This window comes from Callospermophilus lateralis, chromosome 3 (assembly GCF_048772815.1).
Source record: "Callospermophilus lateralis isolate mCalLat2 chromosome 3, mCalLat2.hap1, whole genome shotgun sequence".
NCBI lineage: Eukaryota > Metazoa > Chordata > Mammalia > Rodentia > Sciuridae > Callospermophilus > Callospermophilus lateralis.
In genome coordinates, this window is record NC_135307.1 from 100,841,828 (window position 1) to 100,866,294 (window position 24,467).

The window sequence follows — 24,467 nt, forward strand, 5'->3', positions numbered from 1 at the left end:
TTATGTGCTAGGCCTGGCAATAAGTGAGAGGTCTAGAATGTCACACACCACCCTATTCTAATTTTCTGGCTTTTGTTAGCTGGTAAAGGGTGCTTCTTGAGAAAAGCTCTATTTCCAGTGCTTAGCAGAGCATCTAACACAGCAGATACACTGAAAATGGCATACCTTACTTACACCAAAAACATGGTAACAGAGATCCATAAACACGAGTACATGAATGTTAAATAATACGTTATATTTGTATTATGAGGAAGAATTTCTGAGTGCTTTCAAAGCCACTGCCTCATTTTATCCTTATGACATACATACTTATAAGATAGGAAGGGGACAAATTCTTATCTTACATTTTAAACAAGAAACTATTTTCAGAAGGGTTGAATGATTTGTCTAGGGTTACAAGTTAAAGTGCCCAATCAGAGGCAGGACTGTAGAACTTTTGACTCCTTGCTATGGGGATCTACTATACCTTGATTAATGAATTAGTTGTTTTTGCCTTTAGTTAAAAGTTTAAAAATTATATGCTATACTTATCAGTCTAGAAATATTCAACTGCTAATATCAAAGGCAATAATTTTTTTCTTTCAACTCATCATGACATGCTGTATAGTATTATGCATACACAGTAAAGACCCAAGATCGCTTCTCAGCCTTTTGACCAACATCAAATGTAAAGACCCAAGGAATTTGTTTGTGTGTGGGTGGTGGGGGGAGTTACTGGGGACTGAACCTGGAGCCTCATGCATTGCCAAGCAAGTGCTCTAGCACTGATCTACAATTATAACCCATCAAGGAATTTTAATGAACCAATGTTTGACAAATATCAATTTTGGTAATGAAGAAAGAATCACATTGTACTAAAGTTACTGTCAAAAAGAATTAGACAACTAAGCATGGCGGAAAGTAGATGTACAAGCTTCAAATAACTCAAATAAAACAGTTCACCAACAATACACCCAAGGATCAGGTAGAGATTCACAACAGCATCCATAACAACAGGAAAAATAATATATTAATACCATGAACCAGCAAAAACCCAAAACATGTGTCTTACACTTGGACATGTATATAAGAAAACATACCAACAAGTAACTGTCAATAAACTGGAAACAACAATAATATCTACTAAGAAGGGTTAATACATAAATTATGGTACTATAAAATATGCAGATGATGAAAAATTCTGCATTGTTGAAAATGTGCCATCATGGATCAATCTCACAAATACTACACTAAGTGAAACAGGATGTCATGGGAAAGCATTCAGAGAGACACAATTTTTATAAAGTAAAATATTTGCAAAAGGAAACAAAATATTTTAAAAAGAAATAATAAAATTCTAGACAGTGACTACTACTTATAGGGAAGGAAAAGGATTTGCTACTGGGGAAAGGTGCAGGGTGGGCTTCAAATTGAAATGTTCTAGTTCCTCAATAGAGGAGTAAGACATTTGTCTTATTACTAAAAATAAAGATTAACATCATATATACTCTTCTGTATATAATACTTAGTGATTTAAAAAAGAAAAACACCAATACTAAATTTCATCTTGTCCCATCTGAAGGAAACACAGGCCTGTACAAAGGGTGAAAAAGAAGAAAAATATTTTCCTATTCTGTCTAAAAATCAAAAACACAAATGGAAAATAAAATGTTCTACAACTGACCTTATCTGATATCTAAACCATAAACATGCATTACTCCACTTTAAATATCAGATTACCAATCAGTGATTGATACTGAGAGTGGGTCATTGTTGTGATTGACCTGACCATATGATTTAAAAGCTTTTGGAGCTTTTTTGAATTTGTGGGAAGAAAAAGTTTTAGATGGTTGTAAGCAAAGCCTAATGGGCAATTTTGGTGGAAGTTGAAAGACCAGAAAGCTGAAAGGACTGTGAACTGTAAAGACTGGGTTCATGGGATTTCAGAGGAAAAGACTCCATTGGACTAGAGGCCATTCGTGTTATGTTCTGACTAGGAAGTCATCTACATTTTGTCCATGTCTTGAATATTTCTATGAGGCTGAATTTAAAGGTGATGGATCAATTAATATGGTGGAGAAACTGTCAAGGCAGCACAGCCTTCAGCAGGTGGCATGGGTATTGCTGAAGGCTTTTAGCTAAGTTTATTGTAATAATCAGCAGCACAAAGAAGAGCAGAAAGATTAGAAAAACCTGGACTTGAAAAGTGGGCATAAAACTGGGGAAGTGGTGGAAGTAGTGGTTGTTAAAAACATAATAGCCACTTAAGAGATACTGTGAAATACTTTACCCTGAAATTAGGAAAGATGGGTTGAGGGCATGTCAGGAATTGGTAAGACCACAGCTATCCCAGGCTCAAAGGTGTAAAAGTAAAAATTCCTTTGAGCAGAGACCAGTGGGACACCCTGCTTTCACAGGGGAAACTAGGAAGTTGTTTCACCATGCTCAGTCGCCCGCACACTCAGGGTCTACTGCAGCCATGGAGGTGTGGCTACTGCTTGAGATGGTGGCAGATCTTGGTGGCAACCATGTGATGGTTCTGCTCATGCTTATGCGGAGTGGTGCTGGTTCTGCAGAATGCAGGGTGAGGGGGTTAGGGGGTCATGGAGGCTTCCACTGATATTTCAAAGGAAGGTCTGAGAGGCCAGGCAAAGTGAAGCAGGGTTGGAGTCCTAGTGGGCTTTTGCTGAGAGGGCAATGCATGAAGAAGTGAGAAGAAGCCAAAACTGCAGTAGAGAACCCGAGATGCCAGTAATGTGGGACATCTGCTGAGGAAAACTGCAGGAATTGAGCAGAAACAAGCCAAAATAGAGGCCATTTGGGCTACAACCAGAAAAGGGTTGAGCTATGTAAGCCCTCTGGAAAGAACATCATGATGCCATATGGCCCAGATGCTGGACCTGGAGCTATAAAACTTCTTTACCCAGCTGGATTTCAGTCTTGCCTTGGTCCCATCCCTTCTTTCTATGCTCCCATTTCTCCATTTTGGAATGAAAATGTTTAGTTTGTGCCCTTATATATTGCTTTTGATTTTTATAGGGATTTAAGCTAAGAGTTTGCCTTGTCTCGGAGGACATTTTGGACTTGGACTTTGGGGAAATACTAAAACTAATAGATTCTAGAAATGCTTGAAAATGGACTAAATGATAGGGATTAACTGAGTGGTAACTGTAGGCAGGTAGGGTGTGGCTGGAGGAGTAGGTCCCTGGGAGAATGACTTTGGTATATATTTTGTCCTTGTTAAGCAGAGCTCTTTCTGCTTCCTGGTGCCATGTTCCCAGCTGTTTTCCTCTGCCATACTCTTCCACCATGATGTCCTGCCTCATCTCAGACCCTAGCAATGGAGCGAGCCACCTATAGACGGAAACCTGAGACCTCTGAACCATGAGCCCCAAATATACTTTTACTCCTCTAAAACTGTTCTTGTCAAGTCTTTTGGTTCAAGTAATGAAAAAGCTGACTAAAACAGTGATGAAGAGTCTCCTTTGGCAGCAAAAAAAAAAAAAAAAGTACCCTTGCTCATTATGACCTTAAGATTTCACTGACAATATCTTTAGTTACTAGTACAATGATCATTTTTTGAAGGAAAAAGAAACACACTGTCTAAACCCCCCAAAATATTCTTTTTAAAAATACAGTTTGTTAAAAAAATGAATAAAATTGTTTAATTGCCTTTTCAGAGCTTGTGTTTAATAACTGATAAACTTTGAACACTTAACACTGTTTTTACACTTACATGTTCAAATCTTATAAGTGTGAAATATAAATAAAATGTTAAAAAGAAGGTTTGAAAAAGGACCCTGTGGACAGAAAATTAGGGTAGGACTTCAAGATGGTCTTTAGGAAACCAGGAATCAAAACTATCATGTTACAAAATAAAATCTCAACTGAAGTACACTCTTGCTTCACACTTCACATAAGTTCAGTAGGACTTACCAGTCGGTTTTCATCAAACACTTCAAAAAGAAGACGGTGCTGCTGAGGATGCACCTATGAAAGAAAAGCACAGTCTTTAAAAACAAAAGAGCATCAACCCACAGATACTAAGAAAGAAACATTTTTCCATTTACTAATTCCTGTTAGTTATGACATATTTTAAATTATATAAAATACTTGGGGATTGGAGCTGTGGCTCAGAGGTAGAGCACTTGCCTAGCATGTGTGAGGCCCTGGGTTCGATCCTCAGCACCACACATAAATAAATAAAAAAGATCCACTCACAACTTTAAAACCAAAACAAAACAAAAACTTGGTACAAAAGCAGGCCTGTCATAGGTTACTCATTTTTTTATAATTTCACTGTAACAACAAAGTAGATTTGGTTGTTTAGTTCTCAGATTTTTCTAAAATAGAATGAAAGACAAGAAAACTTCAAGAGATTATTTAAATGTTTATAAAAAACTTTAAAATGTACACTAGATTTTAACACCTGATGATCAGTTTTACCTACTCACTTTCTGTTTACCAATGCAGACATACCCAAATTGGAAATGGATTTTATGGAAACCACTGTTTTAGTACTGACTTAATAAAACCATTTGTTGTTTCTATGATAGTACATAAAAAGCCAAAAGTACACACTGAGTTCTCACTCTTTAGATTTTGTAGCACATGCAGAATAAATTACTTGCAGTATTTTTCAAAGCCCATGCCTTTCACGTCTGCTGAAATGTTTCAATATCAAGTTAAAAGTCTACTTAGTCGGGGGAGGGATTGGGATGAGGAATGGGAGAAAGGGAGGGGGGATGGGAATGGGAAAGACAGTAGAATGAATAGGACATAACTTTCTAATTTCATATATGAATACACGACCAGTATAACTCCACATCATATACAACCACAAGAATGAAGTTATACTCAATGTATGTATAATATGTCAAAATACATTCTACTGTCATGTATAACTAAAAAGAACAAATTAAAAAAGCCTACTTATTATCAAACACACAGAACATCTTGAATACATTTTCAAACACCAGAGATTACAATGCTGTATAAAAATATGTTCAGGTTGGCTTTCTTCCCACAATAAATGTCTTAAATTGAATACGGCAATATTTTTAACACTTTGTTATACGAATCAAAAACATTGACAGCCCATAGGAAAAAAAAAATCTTACATGTGGGACAAGGATAACTAGATACTTAATTCAATGTCTACCCTCCTTTCCTTCTTAGAATGTGGTCCTAATTTTGCCCAGGCTCACCACAATGCACACCTCCTGAGGGTACAATTTCCTCCTCCTCCTCCTTCCTTTTTTTTTTTTTTTTTTTTTTTTGCAATACCAGGGGTCAAACCCAGAACCTTGCACATTAGGCAAGCACTCTGCCAGCCACTGGCTTTATTCTCAGCCCTTAAATTTTTTTTTTTTTTTTAATCTAGAGACAGGCCTCAAACTTGTGATCCTCCTCCTGCTTCAGCCTCCAAAGTAGCTGGTATTATAGGCATGTTCCACAACATCCAACAGCTTTTGTAATCAAAGTGTAACATATATTCAATAAAGCATAAAAATATACTAATCTGAACTACACAACTTGATAACTATGTTCTCATTACCCAGATCAAGATGCAGGATAATCCACTCTATATAATGCTCTCGCTGTGGATAATGGTGTCCTCTGGAATTGTTCAAGATGAAGATCTGAATATGTCCACTTAAAAACACATCACTGGGACTGGGATGTAGCTCAGTGGTGGAGTGCTTGCCTAGCATGTGTAAGCATGGGTTCCATCTTTAGCACCACATAAAAATAAATAAATATTTTTTGGAAAAATTAACAAAACAAAACAAAACCACATCCCTTGTATCTATGGGTGATCAATGAAGCCAGCCTGGTGCTGGGTGTCCCAAGGTGGGACTTCTGAGAATACTCTACAAAGAGGGCTGATGTAGGTGGGAGAAATGTTCCTTGGCCTGCTAAGCACCTGCTTAGAATAGCTGGCACTCCTCCAACCATACTGTAACCATGGAGCAACTGAGGACAGAGGACCTAATCCAGGACTAGAAAAATGGTATAAAACAATAGTCTTTTCAGAAAGATAGAACTTTTGAGGAAGAGATGAAACTGAGCTGGAACTTGAAAGATGGGAAGAATTTAAGTAAATAAATGTAGCAAATATTCACAGCCAGGAAGTCACGTGAGGAAAGAAGGCTTAGGGACAGAATGAGCATGCTCAAAGAAGGTCAGACTGAAAAGATACTTTGGTAATAATAAATAGTGGCAAGAAAAAATTGGTTAGAGTAGAGTCAGAGTAAGGGCACTGAAACCCAGTGTTTGAGTTTGATTAATAAGGGGAAAAGTAGATTTTAAAGGAGAAGTGACGTGATTTAAGTGATGCATTAATATTCTGTCAGTGGTAAACTGAATGTGTTTGTTTGTTTATGATTGTGTGTATCTATGCCTCCTATGCTGGCCTCTAATTTGCCATCCTCCTGCCTCAGCCTTCTAAGCAGCTGGGAACACAGGCACATACCACCATGGTTACATTTTAAATGAATATATAAGTGCCTACACAACAGCCTTCATTTTTTCTCCTGGGCCCAAACTTAAAATACTTATTATTTGGTCTTTTAAAAAAATGTTTGCTGACCCCTGTCGTAAGACATTCATTGTATGTATCTATTACTCTCCCACATATTTAGAATGGTACTTGTTAAAGACCCTTCACAGAAGATATGAGAAGACTCAAATCATTTCCGAATCCTGTGGTACACCTGAGGAATACTGACTAAGGACAGAAAATCAGCTGAGGTAACACTGTAACCAACTAGTTGGAATCCCCAAATCATAATATAAACTGAGGGAAAGGACATTATTTAAAAAAAATTATTCACACAAAAAACTTTCAGATCTGAAGGTATATAGAAGTCTTTAAATTGAAATGCTTAACAAAAGCCCAACATGATGAATTTTTAAAAACTATACACATAAGGCATATAACTTCAAAACACCAGGATAAAAAAAATTCTCAAAATTTCTTGGAGCTGGGGGATAAGAATCATATTTTTAATAACAATGCCTTCAAATGTCAGGAAAACTATATTCAACTCAGAACTCTAAAAGGGTCCAAATAAAAGTTGACTATTTACTCATCCATCATAGCTGGAAATCAGCTCGGGACATGGATGTCTGAGCTACCCATAGAAAAAGGGAATAATGACAAGAATCACAATTGGGGCAGTTAAAAAATGGTTCCCTCGGGAGCAGGAACAGGAGGGAGAATGGGCACCAGAATTCGTTGCTTTTCATTATATGCCTTTTTGTACTACTTATTTTTAAACAATTGTGTAAATTTTTCATTAAATTTTAAAAATTTATTAAACATAGGAATAAAGTTATAGAAATACAGTTAACAAAAATAAAGTTTACAGGGTCATATTTAAAGGAAAACTAAAAGTAGAAACAAATTAAAATTCTAATCATACGCTATTTGAAAAAAGAATAAGTATTTAAGACAACAAATGCATAAAAGAGTTAGGAATACCCAATTAGAATAAAGTATTGATGAGTGCATTGTTCTCCCGTGTTTATAAAAAATCTGAAGCAGTATTCCTGGAAATTCTGCCAGTAATTATAGTAAAAAAAAAAAAGTGAGTAGGTGATGTCTTAAACAATCGTTTTATCTAGATATAATTCACATATCATTTATTTGACCCCATTAAAGTATACATCCCAATGGTTTTTAGTGTATTTATAGAATGTACAACCACCAACATTTTAGAACATTTTGTAAATAATGCAGCTATGAAGATTTCTGTATAAGCTTTGTGTGAACATACGTCATAAGTACACTTTAACATAAAAAAAATTTTTGATGCCACAAGTGGAAAATTCCACACCTCATGTAACAGTCCATGGTCAAAAGATACAGTTAAAATGAGATTTTAGATAAGGAACACTTACCCTGTAGCATAATCAACTTAGTGCCCTACTGATGGGGTGCCCACCCCTTCTTCCTAAGAGAATGACAATGTGCGTCAGAGATGGATGGCCACTCCTCTTCCAGGCAAAAATTCACTCCCATGGGCCAAATTTTCTTACAGTATTTCCATTCTCCTAATATTCAGGTTAGAAATGTACACATGACACAAATTTGACCCAAGAGATAAAAGACAAAGTCTTTTGTGGGGACCTTTTGTGAAAAGGGTTCTTTACTTTTTGAAAATTTTTTGGGGAAAAATTCCCTGTTTTCCTCTGGACATCATCGTGTGAGGATATGACATTTAGAACTGCTGTAAGCATCTTGCGACCATGGAGCAATTGCCAAAGAAACTCAGAGAAGCTGGGTTTCTAGCTGATGGAGAAACCAACCTCCCTCTCTGCTTCTTGTGGTTAGAGGTAATAAACGTGCTTATTGTGTAAGCCAGTTGTAGCTGTTACTTTAAGCTATTACTTAAAGCTGAAAGTTTCTAAATGATAACGTTTCCTCAGAGGGGCCTTCCATAAACTCCCTCGACTAAGTGGCCTGCCCCAATATTCAGTCCCAGCACCCTGTGCTCCCTTTCAAAACATCCAGCACACTGGTAATTATTTTGAGTTTCTTGTTCACAGTGGTCTGCCCTAGACAGTAATCTTCATTAAGGATAGGGACTGTGCCATCTTATTAACAGGTATTAGTAAAAGGCCTGAGAAACAAGTAAAAAAAAAATTACAATAAATTTTTGTGTGTCTGTGAAGGTAGTTGATTATGTGTGCAGGTATAATGTGTATATATTATGAGTGTATGTGTAGATGTCTATGTGCATGTATGTGTGTGTCTGTGTGTGTCCACACACACATACACACACACACAGCTACACATACAAATAATCAAACTACACACACACACACACACATGCACACACATATAAATATAGACAGTGTGTGTGTGTATGTATAAAAAGACATAAATACATAGGGGGAAAATCCCAGAAGATCATAAAGCAGTGTTCTAGAGATGATATTCAGGATGATTTTCATCTCTCTTTATGAAAATATCTAACATATTCAAAAAATATCCATCACACTACTTCTATAACATAACACAAATATGCACACACATACATACACATGGAAATCCAATATGGTGAGTGTGAGTGCTAAAGACATAAGCAGAGCATTATGGGAATCTGGGGCATGAAGAGGGGCTTCTACTGACACACACATGCCACACGTTTACATGGAGTGCACCTAAAATGCAGGACTTCTTTCCATCCTGTAACTCACCTGCCTGGTCTCATCTGAGCAACTGTTTTGTGGATTTTACTATAACTTGCACTGGCTTCAACATGGAGTTTCTCCTGTTTGTTAACATGCCAATAATAGTTCCTCACAAAAACTGTCTTTGAACTTAGTTTTTTTTTTTTCAAAGACATAAAAGCTCCCTTCAACTTCTGACCACAATTTCCATTTGGCTGAATGCCCAAGAAAGTTTTTGTATAATATATTATCTCAAAAGACATTTTTATGGTGAATACATTCAGTTGAAAGCACTTGTGATGATGTATAAATAATGATATAAATAACAAAGAGGAAAACAGGGAATCATACATAATAATGTTCTTTGCACAGAAGATACTTAATCACCATGTTGTTTCAGTTCTTTCTCTGTGATGAATTAGCATTGATTTACAAAATTCATCTCCTTATTCTTATAGTAAACTTGCAAAATTTCTAATTAAAACAAATGTGCAGCCTACAATCCTAGAATAGAGTAATGCTAGCTAAAATATTGGGTAATAGTGAAGTGATGATAAAATAAACAATGAGTAAAAGGCAGTAGAATTCTGAGCCCAGTTTATCAATTGTATATGGCCTTCTTTCAAGACAAATAAATCCTATGTTTATGGATTAGAAGGACTTAGTATTGATAAAATGTCCATATCTCCCAAAGCAATCTATAGACTCAATACTGTCCTCATCAAAATCTCAATGGCATTTTTTTACAGATAAAAAAAAAAAAATCTTAAAATTAATTCAGAACTACAAGACTACAAAAGATCCTGAATCTTGAGAAAGAAGAAAAAAGCTAGAGGCCTCATACTTTCTGATTTCAAAAGACATTATGGTACTACAGTAATTAAAACAGTATGGAACTGGCATAAACGGACATTGACTAGTGGAACAGAAGACAGCCCAAAGTAAATCCATGAAAAGGGGTCACCCAGTCTTCAACAAAGATGCCAAGCATACACAATGCAGAAAGGACAGCTTCTTCAACAATTGGTACTAGGGAAGACAGATACCCATATGCAAAAGAATAAACCTGGACCCTTTTCTTAAACAAAAAAGTCAAATGAAAATGGATTAAATACACAAATGTAAGACCTGAAACTATAAAATTAGAGAAAAACAGGTGAAAAACTTCTTGACTTTGGTCTCAACAATGATTTTTTTTAAAATGATACCAAAAGCAGAGGCAACAAAAACAAAAATCAACAACTACATTAAATTAACAAGTTTCTGCATAGCAAAGGGAACAGACAAGTGAGAGAGTGGAAAGGCAACCTATAGAATGGGAGGAAATATCCGTAATCTATATAGCCCATAAAGGATTAATCTATATACAGAAGGAACCCCAACAACTCAATAGTAAAAAATAAAACAAAATCCCTAATAACCTGCTTTTATTTATTTATTTGTTTATTTTAAAGAGAGAGTGAGAGAGAGACAGAGAGGGAGAGAGAGAGAGAGAATTTTAATATTTATTTATTTTTTTAGTTCTCGGCAGACAAACATCTTTGTATGTGGTGCTGAGGATCGAACCCCGGCCGCACGCATGCCAGGCGAGCGCGCAACCGCTTCAGCCACATCCCCAGCCTAATAACCTGCTTTTAAAAATGGGCTAAAGCCGTGCATGGTGATGCACGCCTGTAATCTCAGCTGCTTGGGAGGCTAAGGCAGGAGGATCACAAGTTCAAAGCCAGCCTCAGCAACAGCAAGGCGCCAAACAACGCAGTGAGACTCTGCCTCCAAATATGAGTACAAAATAGGGCTGGGAATGTAGTTTAGTAGTAGAGTGCCCCTGGTACCCAAAAGGAAAAAAAAAAGTGGGTGGGGGCTGAGGACTTAAATAGACTTACCTTCAAAAGGAACATACAAGTGGTATGTGAAAAACAGGTATGTAGGGCTGGGGTTGTGGCTCAGAGGTAGAGTGCTCACCTACCATGCATGAGGCCCTGGGTTGGATCCTCCACACCACATAAAAAAAAATAAAGTAAAGGTATTGTGTCCAACTACAACTAAAATAAAAAATATTTTTAAAAAATAGGTATGTAAAAGGATGCTCAAAAATTATTAATCATCAGGGAAATGCAAATCAAAACTACAGTGAGATATCACCTCATACCTGTTAGGATGACACTATAATGAAACAGATAACACAAATTGTCAAGGATTTGGAGAAACCAGAGTCCCTGAACACTGCTAGTGGAAATGTAAAATGCACCCTGTATGGAAAACACTACGGAGCTTCCTTCAAAAATTAAAAACAGAAGTGCCAGATAATATGGCAATCTCACTTCTGGGTATATATCTAAAGGAAATAAAATCACTACATCACAGAGATGTCTGTACTCCTATGGTGACGGCAGCATCATTCACAGTAGCCAAGATATGGAAATAACCTAGATGCCCATCAAAGGATGAAAAGAGTGTGATGCATATACAATGGAATATTAGCCTTTAAAAAGAAGGAAATCTTACCATTTGCAACAATATGAATGAACTCTGAGGACATTATGCTGAATGAAATAAGTCAGTCCCAGAAGAGCAAATACTGCATGATCCCACTTATAGGAGGTATCTAAAATAATAAACTGAAGCAGAGAATAGAATGGTGGTTATCAGGGGTCAGGGGAGAGGCAAGTGGGAAATTGTTTAATAGGTATAAAGTTTCAGTTATACAAGATGAATTCAAGTTCTAGAGATCTGCTGTGTAATACAATGCCTATAGTTAATAGTACTATATTATACACTGAAGAATTTAACAGGTTAAATCACAAGCAAAGTGTTTTTACTTCTTTCCAAAAAATAGGGGGCAGGAGGACACTTTTGGCAGTGAGGAATGTGTTTAATATCCTGATTGTGGTGATGCTGTTTCAGGTCTATGCATACGATTAAACACTTTAAATTGTATATATTAAATGTGTGCAGCTTTTAGTCTATGAACTATACCACAATAAGGTAATTAAATTTTTTAAAATTCAAATAAATATCCTTGATTAAAGAAAAAAGGAATATTGTTCAGCATCAAAACTGTGTTGGGCTGGGGAGATAGCTCAGTTGGTAGAGTGCTTGCCTTGTATGCATAGGGCCTGGGTTCAATCCCCAGCACCACAAAAACAAACAAACAAACAAACAACAATAAAACTGTGTTGTTACACTGCATGTACATTAAAAGAACGGTGACTGCAATATGTGGTGTACCGTGCTTAACTCTGAAGTCATGAGTATAAAAACAGCATGAGATGCAAAGCAATGCAATAACAACAATGCAGAAGGGTTACACCAAAGAGCAAAAGACAAGAGCCCAAAGGACTGTTGGCAATTACATAGTATGCTGTAAATAACTGCTCAGTAATTTCTTTGTATTTTTTAATACCTTAGAATGTTAATCAAGCATATTTAAGCATTTTATATTTGTGAGAGATGGCATTTAAAATACAGAGAGCACCATGTCCATTTAACATACTGGTAACAAAGTAATTCTTAAAAGCCAAGTACAATGTGCTAGTGGTTTTTCTAACTTATTCTTATTTGCCTGGAATAGCTAAAAATAAAATCTGTTTCATTGGCCCTAGTGGTAAAAAATTTTTTTTTGAATAGCCTTTTTGTTTTTGTTTTTGTGGTAACATCTCTAATTCAAAAGTGGTGCTGAACTTCTTTGTCAAAAGTGGTGCTAAGTTTCAAGCAATAGGCAAGTGGAACAGTCAGGCTAGCACATGAGAAATAATAATAAGATTTTAAAGTATAATTTTAAAAACTTTTAATCCCTTACATTTATAAATTTTGAGTTTTAATTCCATACTATTTATCTCATATTATTATTATTTTTTTTGGTATAGCTCAGAGGTCAAGTGTTTGCTAAGCATGTGCAAGGCCCTGGGTCTAACACCCAGCACCACCAAAAAAAAAAAAAAAAAAAAAAAATCCATTTTAGCTAAGTTGTTACAATTATTAGCATAAGGTTATTCATAATACTACCTTATCATTTTTAAAATGTGTGCATGATGGGTCCTACTCTCACTCCTGATATTAGTCATTTCTCCCTCTTACTATTATTTCAGATAGCTATGATATATCAGTTTTAGTGATATATCATACTAATTATTTCTTCTACTTTTTGTCCATTTTTCTGTTTCACTGATTTCTACTCTGATTTCCTTCCTTTTCCTTTTTTTGGGGTGGCGGGGTGGAACTGGGGTTGAACCCAAATCTCAAGTGTGCTAGGCAAGTCCTCTACCTCAGAGCTACATCCCAAGCCCTTTTTCATTTTTTTTGAAATCACAGTCTTACTGATCACAGTCAGGCTAGCCTTGAACTAGAGATCCTCCTGCCTCAGTCCCCCAAGTAGCTGGGTTTACAGACATACACTACCACACTTAGCCAACTGACAGGCAGCCCCAGCTGAGTGTGCACCTTTGAATCTACCTCTATATTCCCCTTGCATGCCCCTGGTCAAAGACTGAGGGTTTTAAAGCCCATGACTGGCTTTCTCTAACAGGCAACACTGTTTGAAGGCTCCCCATCAGCTTGCCGGACACTTTCTTAGAGCTGTGCAGTTTAAGGTTCTTTGCACACAACCCTTTCTCCCCCTGCCTCCCCCCGCAAACACCTGCCACACCCAGGTTCTAGACCTGCATCATGATAAAAAGGCTCTCTCCTCCTGGGCCTCCTCCCTCTTCAACCTCCACAGGTGCTTCCCCAGTAAACCTCTTAGGTGTCTAGACCCTTCCTGGTATCTATTCTTAGAGGTACTAAACCAACACAGGTGGGCTATGTAGGGGCTTGGGGATTTAACCCACAACTTCTGGCTGATACAGGACATCCTAACCTGAGTAGAAGATGAGACATGTACAGTCCCTAGCACAAGGTGGCATCCCATTACCTAAAGATTTCTCTAAATGATGTCCTGGAGATATGTCCTGTTAGAGGGGAACTCTCTTGCTAGACTCATGTTTTAGGCACTTGAGAGATATGGACAAAACAATGCCTACAGGGACAGTGGAGTTGGCTCATTATCACTACATCATATCTGTATTTTACAGAAAGAGATGAGAAAATAAAAGCAGTTAACAAGTAGCTAAAGGTTAGATTTGAAATTCAGAAGGCACTGGGCATGATGGCACACACCTGTAATACTAGCAACTTGTAATACTAGCACTGAGGCAGGAGGATCAAGAGTTAAAAGCCAGCCCTAAGCAACTCAGTGAGACCCTGTCTCTAAATAAAATACAAAAAAGAGCTGGAGATGTGGCTCAGTGGTTAAGCATCCCTGAGTTCAATCCCTGGTACCAAAAAAAGAAAAAAAAAAAAAAAAGAAAGAAAGAAAAAGAAAAAGAAATTCAGAAGGCCTCTCTGGTAATTTATAAAAAGGCATGCATCTCCTGGAGGTGTAGGGAATACAGAACTAAAGCATACACTCGGAGTGGACAATTAGAGTTACAGAGCTCCAGAATATGGAAGTGCTTAGCCATGGCAAGTGTGTTATGTTAAGGCCAGCACCCTGACACTTGGGATAGGAGGATCTGGGAGGATGACCCCTAGGATTCAGCTCTGCAGGTCCCTACATCCTCACAGCTTGTAGAATAGCCCATCCCTCTGTAATAAGAACTAGCTGTCATTCATGCAGGAAGACTCTCAGAGGCTTATTCCCCCAAGAAAAAGGGCTTCCTGCCTGAGAAGATGTCCCCAGTCCTCCCCTGGCTGCCCAGATAATAAGCAATGTTAAATCCTAGAATAACCCAGCTGGGCCAGATAAAAGAGTGAAAGAAATTACATCTTGAAGAAGCTTTAGGAATTAGCTAGCAAGTCCTAGCAAGAGCCGGAGGAATCCCCTTGGCACTAAGATACTTGATCAAAGAGGCAGAAACATTAAGACTGGATAAGTAAGAATTTGCTGACTTGGAGCACTTGGTCAGTAAAAGGAATTTAATACCCTGTCAAGGACCCTGTGAGATGAGACAGCCTTGCTGCTAGAATAGCTCCAAGAAGCCTGAGAAAAGTTCTAGGCTGTATCAAGTGAAAATGCCTGAGCTGCCTTGGCCAAAGGTAGGGGAAGGAATAAAAAGGCTGAGGGAAGCAGGCATGCTGGAGCTGCCTTATCACTTCAAGCCAAAATACCTATGAGATGCTTATGTTCCATTGGAGTCCCCCCCAAAGGGATACCAATTTACCACAGTCATCAGAAATGCTCTGGTGAGAGGGTCAACATCACCAGGAAGTCCAGTGGCGGCTCTCTACTGTATGCCAAGACTGGTGGTAGGAGAGGTAGTCATAGAGCCAGGCTCACTAATAGCCATGAATAAGGATGATCCCCATCTCCTGCTCTCCAGTAATAGAGGCCATGTGGAGGCACTCCACTGTAGCAGCAGGGTCTACAATTATCATAATGACCAGCAAGGTTGGAGGGGCTGTGAAATAGACTTGGTAGGCAGGGAATAGAGTGTGGCATTCTTAGAGGGGAAACAGGCAGGTAAGCAATGAAGACACTGCTGAACACCTATACTCATAAGAACACAAGAATAAAAAAACAGGAGGCTAAGGACAATTTCCCTAATTAAAAAAATAATAATAACATAAACCCTTGTTCAGTTCAAAGCCTTTTGAGGTTCTGATATCCAAAACCCACTGAAGAAGTGTCTTAGTCCATAGGAGGAAGGACTCTGAATTGTGGCAGGAAATGCTTATTTAATGATTCTCCTCTTTCTTTTCTCAAAGGGACCTATGGGCTTTTATCTAGGGGAATGTAAGCATAAAATTAATCCTCAGATTTATTTGAGAATGTTGAAAACACGATCTGTGTTGATACCAGAGACCCAAAGTACCTCCCTGTTACAGCAAGGACTTACAGGGACCAAATGAGGAATAAGGAATGAAATCCTGGCTAAAGTCCAGCATATGGTGAGTCTATTCGTTCTACGGATCCACCCATAGATCATCTAGTTCTCAAGTGTATAACTGAAACTGATGTACCTGGCAGTTGGATCTTCCCAACCACCCCAACATTGGCTCCATAGCTTATGGGATGTGTCACAGTGAGAAGGCCACGTAGAAGCCACTGAAACTGTCCTTTCCATGGTTGAGACAGTAAATAAAAACAATATTGATTAGACATGATACCAAAGCACAAGCAACAAAAGAAAAAGCAGATAAACTGATCAGCAAGATTAAAAACTTTTGTGCTTCAAAGGACACATCAATAAAGTAAAAAGATAACTCAGAAGGAAGAAACTATTTGCAAACCATGAATCTGATAAAGGGCTTGCATCTAGAATAAGAACTATGACAACTCAATAATAAAAAGATAGCCCAACTATAAAATGGACAAAGAATGTGAATAGACATTTTCCCAAAGAAGATATACAACTAGTCAATAAGCAAAGAAAAGATGCTTGACATTGTCAGCCATCAGGGAAATGAAAACCCAAACCACAATTAGATACTACTTCACACCATAAGAAGAACTGTAATCAAAAAGACAGATAATACAAGTGTTGGCAAGGATGTGGAGAAATCAGAACCCTTACATGTTGCTGGTAGGAAAATACAATGCTACAGTCTCTATGGTAAAGTTTGGCAGTTCCTCAAGTAATGAGAAACAGAAGTTACCACCTGATCCAGCAATTCTACTCCTAAGTATATACCTAAAGAAAATGAAAACGTGTCCACACAAAAACTTATATACAAGTGTTCATAGCACCATCACTCATAATAGTCAAAAACTGGAAGCAACCCAGATGTCCATGTTTATCAACTGATGATACACACACACACACACACACACACACACACACACACATACACATTTCACCCATACAATATATTGTTATTTGGCAAGAAAATGAAATATAGTATTGGTACATGCTACAACATGGTTGATCCTTGCAAGGACTCAAATTGTATGATACCATTTATATGAAATGTCCAGAATAGGCAATCTATATAGACATAAAGTAGACTGGCACTTGCCTAGGGAGGGGAGCAGGTATTGGAGTGAAATGGGAAGTGACAGTTAGTGGATATGGGTTTCTTTATGGGGTGATAAAAATGTTCTAAAATTGGTTTTGGTGATATTTGCACAATCTAGTGACTATGTTAAAAACTATTGAATTGTACACTTTAAGTGGGTGAATTATATGTTATATATGTATTTATTATATCTCAACAAGACTATTTAAGAAACAATCAAAACAAGTAAAAATATTAAAACCCAGTGGGATGTCAGAGATTAGTGCCACCAGTATACACCAAAACAATAAAAGTGTAGTTCTATAGTATGTCCATTTAATTTCCAGTCTGGTCTCTGCAGAAATCTGATAGACCCTGAGGAATACAAGCAAGCTCAACCAAGTAATAATCCCAATCACCTGCCAATTCCTGGATACAATGAGTTCAGAGTGGTCTAGCGATAACCATAGACTGTGGTTCAATAGGACCATGCTGTGTTCCCAGATATTCTCTTTTGGGGGCCCTGAATCTCTAACTCTACCTTTAGAGTCTAAAGCTAGAGGAATAAGAAGCACAAAATCCTTCCAAGGGTCACTGGTAATAATAGTAGATTGGGTCACTTCTACTCCTTTGTTCCTGGACCCATGTACACTTGGGGCAAAAAAGACTCATATTTAGAGCTTTGATTTAAAGAATAAAGTATGTCCCAAAGAATCATATTATATATTTTCAGTTTGCTCCAAACTGGTACTCCAGCTGTGTCTTTAGTAGGCCATTCCACTGCTGTATGAGGCTGCTAGCTTCTACAGTGTAGTAGGGATATGACCAATGAAGACCCCATGGTCAGAGGCTCTCCTATATGTGACTCTCTGTCCACTGGGTTCCCTGGAAAGACAAACTGTTGAGTGGATTTCCAACCCTGGGGATCACACATTCTGAAATTCCCAGACAGTTACGTTGCCTTAAGTTCTGTTGACAGGGAAGGCAAACACACACCTAGAAGAGGCACCTACCATGTGTAGGAAAACTACTGGCTCTTTTAGAATGAAAGGAACCCAATTTAGTAAACCAAAAAACTAGTCTAGAGTCATGAGGGTTAATGATCTGAGCTTTCATTTCCTTATAAAGACTCTGTCTGGTTTTGGTATCAGGGTAATGCTAGTTTCATGAACAAATTGGGACATGTTCCTTCCTATTCTGTTTTTGGTAAAGCACTGAGTGGAACTGAATTTATTTCTTAAATGTGTGATAGGAATAAACAAAACTATTTGGGCCTAAATTGTTTTTCTTGGGAAGATTTTTAACACTTTAAAAATATTTATTTATTTATTTATGTATCTTTAGTTTTTTAGGTGGCTACATTAGTTTGTTTTTATGTGGTACCAAGGATTGAACCCAGTACCTCATACATGTTAGGCGAGCACTCTACCACTGAGCCACCATCCCAGCCCAAGATTTTTAACTTTAAATTCAATTTCTTTAATGGACACAGGACTATTCAGATAATCTACTTCTAAGTAAGTTTTGCAAGTAGCTGTCTTCAATTGGTCCATTTCATTAGAGTATGAAATTTATAAGCACACAGCTGTTCATAGTATCCTTTATTATCCATTTGATGTCTGCAGGGTCTGTGATGATACTACTTTCTAGTTTCCTAAGGTAGAAACTTAGGTTAATTAAGAAATTAAAAAAAAAATTTTTTTTCTTTTCTAAATTAAGCATTTAATGCTATATATACCAAGCACTACTTTATCTGAACCTACACATTTTGGTTTTGTATTTTTATTTAATTCTGTTAAAATTTTCTAATTTCCCTTGAGAATTCTTATTTGACCCATAGATTATTCAGAGGTTGTTGTTTAATTTCCAAAAACTTAGGAATTTTCCAGACAGTTTTCTGTTATTGATTCCTACTGATAGAGACTATAATTTGCATAACTTTTAATCTTTAAGAATTTTTCAGGTTTGATTTTTGACCCAGATTACTCAGCTAACATTCCCTGAGCACTTGGCTATTATTGGATCGAGAGTCTATTGATATCAATTAGGTAAAACTGATAGTGTTATCAGGACTTGTATTTCTTTGCTGAATCCTTTCAGTCCACTTGTTCTACCAATTACTAAGAGAGAAAGAAGAGGTATGAATTCTCCAAGTATAATAAGGTATTTGTCTATTTCTTTTTTTAGTTCTATCATTTATTGCTTTAGATATTTTGAAGTTTTGTTGTTAGGTACAAATACAGATTTTTTTTAATGGATTGACCCTCGTTATCATTATATAATAATATCCCTCTTTATTCTTGGTAATTTTCCTTGTTCTGAAGTCTACTCTGTCCAACATCAATATAGCTATTTCAGTTTCTTTTGATTAACTTTTGCATGGGATGTATTTTTGGCAACTTTTAAACTTTAACCTATTTTATTTTATCTAAGTTTTTTCTTTTTTTCAATTTTTTATGAAATTAACAAATATAAATCATATACACTCAAGTGTACATGATTTGATATATGTAAACTCTGTGAAATTAATAACACAAACTAATACATCTATTATCACACATTAACCATTTTGTATGTATGTGTGTGAATGTGTGGGTGTAATGAGAATATTTAAAATCTACTCTCAGTGCATTTCAAAAAAACAATACAAAATTGTAGCTCATGCCCATCAGTACATTAGATTCTCCAGAACTTTTTCATCTTATAGATGAAAGTATCTACCCTTTGACTACCATCTCTCCATTCCCCCCGCCTCTCCAGGTTTATAGTTATAGCATCAAGTTAAGCTCAATACCCTATTACAGCATCATGGCTAAAACTGGAAGTGTACATGCTTTTTATTCTTTTAACTTTTGAAAAAACAGCAATAGCTGAATACCTCTCTAATATGATAAATAACAAAAAGCTGCCCATGTTTAATGGAGACATATTGCATGTATCAAAATTGGGAACATTACCATTAAAATTGGGAACAAAAGGGGTTGGGGTTGTGGCTCAGTGGTAGAGTGCTCGACTAGCATGTGAGGTGCACTGAGTTCGATCTTTGGCAATCAATCAATCAATCAATCAACGGGAAAAAATTGGGAACAAGACAAATATTCGTCCATTATTATAACTAAACAGTATTTGGCATGGGTAAAGAGAAAAGAATAAGACGTACAAAAAAGAACTTTAGTACACTGAAAATACATATATTTGAGTAAAATAATAATAAGTAAATAAGTAAAATAATAACAATAAAAGTGCAAATAAATAACTAACCACTTGGGAGGAATTTTAAAGTTGTCTGCCATGCAGCATATGTGCCAAAAAGGTGATCAAAACCAGACATTATCAAATCTGGAATTTATTCTAGCAAATGAGTAAAACAGAAATTTAGTTTCACTTTTCTCCATATGGCTACCCAATTGATTCAATACCATTTCTTCAAGAATCAAAAATTTCCAGACTGATTTAAAATGCTGTTTTTATGTTGTACTAACTGCAGGAGATCTTTGTCTAAACAAAAGACAAACAAGCAAACAAAAATGGAAGCAACCTCAGTGCTGTTGGCTGGATCTGTAGTAGCAGTATCTCTGCCTCTGCTTTAGCAATTTCTTCCCTCCTAGTTCGTTTTATTCAAACTGAACAAAAAGAAAAAAAAAAATGCCAAATACAGATGAATGGCTTCTGTTTTCCTGAATGAAATCAACTGTGGTACCGTGGTAGACTCCAGAAAGGCTGGAGTTACAGCAATGGTCAGCTTTGCCAAATGCACCCAAGCCTGAGTAAAATGGGATTTAGATGAACCTGGCAACATGGGAGTCACTGGTGATTTGAAAGTGTAAGTTAGATTAGAGTTGGTCAACAAGTGCACTGAGGAAGCAGAAATGAAAAGGGCAGACAAGTCTTTCAAGAATGTTGGTCATTCAGGTGAACAGAGAAATGAGCCAACAGCTAAGGTAGAAGAGCATTTTGAAGATGATCAAGTGGGAAAAATCCAGCAGAGAGGAAGAGATGACTGCTATTCGTCTCTACCACTGCTGGGATGGCACTGCTTCTGGCAACAGATGCAATGAGACACTGTCAGTTTCAGGGCCCTCCCAATGAACCTGAGAAAACTGCTGATTGCAGTGTTTGTCCTAATGGTTTAGGGAGGCAGGAGAGGTGAGAGGGCAGTAATGTCCAGAAAAGGTAAATAAGAAGAAATGCATCCACTTATTGATAATTCCTCATTAGCTCTTGCCTGGATCAGTGGATTTAATAAATGATTGGGGAGATCCAAATATTAAATCATCTTGAGAGAAAATATTAAAATCTGGTAAATTAGAACAAGACTGTCATAAGTCTCTAAATCTGTTTTGTTTATTAGAATAAGAACCCCAGTTTTACAATAGTCTTCATGACTCCTCCCCCCATTTCCTTATATTTTTGTTTTTCATGAGATAAATTGTTCCAGGAAACCTAATTTTAACTTTTTAGAAATTTTTTAGGGCTGGGAATGTAGCTCAGTGGTAAAGCACTTACTGTAGATCCTGGGTTCAATCTCTAGTACTGAAAAAAAAATTAAACTCTAGGTAAATTCTAAGATATATTTTAGGATATTATAAATGAGAATTTATAATTCTAATCTATGGAGGAAAAAACCTTTTTTCTCTTTTAATATAATAGAATACAAAAGAAAAATGATATTATGTCATTTGTAGGAAAATGAATGGAACTTGAGACCATTATGTTAAATGAAATAAGCCAAACTCCAAGGGTTTTCTCTTGTATGTGGAAGCTAGAAAGGAAAAAGGAAAAGAAAGGTGGGGGTAGGTATCTAATGAAAATCAAAAGAAGATCAGTAGAGAAAAGGGTCCTGGAGGTGGGAGGAAGGGAGGCAAAAGGAAGTGCTGGGGATTGATACTGGCCAAATTATATTGTTACATGGTGTGCATGTACGAATATGTACCAACAAATCTCATCAACATGTACAACTATAATGCCCCAATAAAAAATGTGAAAAGAAAAAAATAAAATAAAATACATACTTACTCTGAATAGTATTTCTTCATTCCACTTTGGATTCAAAGACTAGAAGATAATAAACATAGTATATATAACTATTTTTTGTCATATAAAAATAAAGCAAAGTTCATTAAAAACATTTTATAATACCACTAAATCTGACCTTTTTAACGGTTTTCGTTTGCACACTTGCAAAAATTCCATTCACTGGATCATATAACGTCACTCTCACATAAGGATCACTGTTGAAATTCAAAAAAAGGAAAAAGCTTTAATTGCTGCTTAGCCCAACCTCAGGCTACCAAATTATCAGATTCACACTTTTCTTTGCTAACAATTTCTACAATTATTTCCTACACTTAAAAGTCAGGGTTCCATATATATAGGGATAACAATTATAGTTATATCTTGTTAAGAAGCTTAAGGACCATGTTAGTAGACCATAGTCAAAGAATTAGAGAGAAAACTTTTTTTTTTTTAAGATGGACACAATATCTTTACTTGCCTCACATGAGGCAAGTGCTCTACCACTGAGTTACAAGGCTGGGGATATAGCTCAGTCAGCAGAGTGATTGCCTTGCATGCACGAGGCCCTGGGTTCAATCCCCAGCACCACAAAAAAAAAAAAAAAAAAAAAAAAAAACTGAGAGAAAACCTTTTAATCAGTGGTCTAACGACTTATAAACTTTAGATTTTTGAAATTTTGTTTAATTTTTATTATATTCCCTTTTCTTTTGGGTTAAGATGGTTAATTTACATACTCATTCCTTAAAATATTGCCCCAGAAAAATGGGAGTTCATAACCCACTTGAATCAAATGTATGAAATATGACATATCAAGAGCTATGTAATGTTTTGAACAACTAATAAAAAAAAAATATTGCCCGAGCATCCTGTTCTCTATTTTCCCTTTCCAATCTCATCCATAGTTTTTACTTCTAACTATATACTATCAAATATAAATATAAAATGTAAATATAAATCACAAATCTCAGCCCACCTAGACATTTCCACCTGGACAATCTACTGTTTACTTAAGAGTCTGCCATGTTTCATTGGCTTTTTTTACTATATTACTATTGAATTCATTGTAAGTTATTTCTATATTATGGATTAAAGTCTTTATCAGATATATACTTTGTTTTTATTGTGACTGGAACATTTAACATGAGATTTTTAAGTGCACAACACATTACTGTTAACGAGGCACAATGTGGCACAGAAGATCCCTAGAACTTATTCGTCTTATTTGACCAGAGCATTATGTCAGTTAATTAATTCCAAATCTACCTTCCTACATCCCTTAACAACTATTACTCCACTCTTGGATCTGATAAAGCTCACTATTTTTGATATCTGATGTAAGTGGAATCAGGCAGTACTTGTCTTTCTGCAACAGGTTTATTCCACTTAGCATACTATAACTAACTTTGTATCTTGCAGCCTTGCTAAATTAACTTATTAGTTTTTAGAGCTTTTTTTTTTTTGGTACCAGGGATTGAACTCAGGGGCACTCCCCACATCCCCAGCCCTATTTTGTACTTTATTTAGTGCAGGGACTCCTGAGTTGCTTAGCACCTTGCTTTTGCTGAGGCTGGCTTTGATCCTCCTGATCATAATTCTTCTGCCTCAGCCTCCTGAGTCACTGGGATTATAGGCATGAGCCACCATGTCCTGGGTCTTACAGCTTTTTTGTACATTTCTCGGGTTTTTCTGCAGGTACAATCTTGTCTACACATAAACATAATTTTATTCTTTCTTTTCAACGTGTGTTCCTTTATCCTTTCTTCTTGCCACATTACATAGCTAGGATATCAGTGCAGTGCTAAACAGTGAGAGCAGACAACTTCTTTACTCCTGAGTTTAGGTAGAAAACATTCAGACTATTACTAGTAAGTATGTTGTTACATATTGGTTTTCTCACAGATATCTTTATTCAGGTTTAGGACATTCTCATCTTTTTGTAGTTTTCTGAGTTTCTATCATGAGAGTATATTGAATTTTGTTGAGATTCCTTTTCCACTTGAAATGATCTTGTCTTTTTTTCCCCACTCTATTTATACAATGAACTAAACTGATTAATTTTCAAATATTAAAGCAATTTTATGTCTTATCTTAATTTGCTGAGTTATTTCTTTAAATTATGAATGGGTGTTAGATTTTGTTTAATACATGTTCCACACCAATTGAAATAATCATGTGTTTTTTCTTCTTTACTATATTAATATGATAAATTAGTTATTGATTTTTTTTATAGTGTTGAACAAACCTTTCATTCTTAGGGGAAAAAAACCTACTTGGTGACATATTGTTACATGTTGATTGATTTTATTAAAAGTTGAACAAGA

The 24,467-nt window shown here is 36.4% G+C and overlaps 1 protein-coding gene across 1 annotated transcript in view; it reads right to left on the reverse strand.

Moving 5' to 3' along the window:
- Positions 1-24,467, reverse strand: part of Nedd4 (NEDD4 E3 ubiquitin protein ligase) — a 124,874-nt gene that overhangs the window by 78,889 nt on the left and 21,518 nt on the right. Inside the window, exons 3-5 of the mRNA XM_076850814.2 lie at positions 22,283-22,361; positions 22,147-22,185; positions 3,916-3,969 (exon numbers count right to left, since the gene is read on the reverse strand). Coding sequence (XP_076706929.1) covers positions 3,916-3,969; positions 22,147-22,185; positions 22,283-22,361 — 172 coding nt within the window. The remainder of the gene's footprint in view (positions 1-3,915; positions 3,970-22,146; positions 22,186-22,282; positions 22,362-24,467) is intronic.